The sequence below is a fragment of the Egretta garzetta genome, unplaced genomic scaffold (assembly GCF_000687185.1).
Source record: "Egretta garzetta isolate BGI_Z169 unplaced genomic scaffold, ASM68718v1 scaffold287, whole genome shotgun sequence".
Lineage (NCBI taxonomy): Eukaryota > Metazoa > Chordata > Aves > Pelecaniformes > Ardeidae > Egretta > Egretta garzetta.
The window spans coordinates 605,026-605,439 of NW_009260435.1; the positions used below are offsets into that span (position 1 = coordinate 605,026).

At 57.2% G+C, this 414-nt stretch overlaps 1 protein-coding gene across 1 annotated transcript in view; it reads right to left on the reverse strand.

The window, feature by feature from the left end:
* Window positions 1-185, reverse strand: part of TRIP4 (thyroid hormone receptor interactor 4) — a 36,187-nt gene extending 36,002 nt beyond the window's left edge. The window contains exon 1 of the mRNA XM_035899488.1: window positions 181-185. Within this exon, the coding sequence (XP_035755381.1) occupies window positions 181-185 (5 nt within the window). The remainder of the gene's footprint in view (window positions 1-180) is intronic.
* Between the last annotated feature and the right edge of the window lie 229 nt (window positions 186-414).

Below are 414 nucleotides of genomic sequence, written 5' to 3' on the forward strand. Positions count from 1 at the left end.
CTCCACCCAGGCCCGCGAGGAGAGCAGGGAATGCTCAGGCTCAGGCTCAGGCTCAGGGTGTCGCGGTCTGCTCGCTAAAAACCAAAAAGAGCCACGTCCCGAGCAGAGCAATAACGTGTTACTCTTAGCTCACATCTCACGTGTGCCAGCACCACAAAATCGAAGGGAATGGAGAGTTACGCCATCGTTTAAAAAAAAATAAAGAATAAAAAATAAAGAATAAAAAATAAAGAATAAAAACTGAGGGGAGCGGCGCTGAGAAGACTGCAGATGGGGGGTAGGGCTGCGGGGGGCGACCCAGAGGGAAGCCGCGCTGAGGGGAGCGGGCTGAGGGGAGAGACCCCGAAGGGAACCGGGCTGAGGCGACCGGCCCGAAGGGAGCGGCGCAGAGGGGAACGGGTTGAGGGGAGCGGC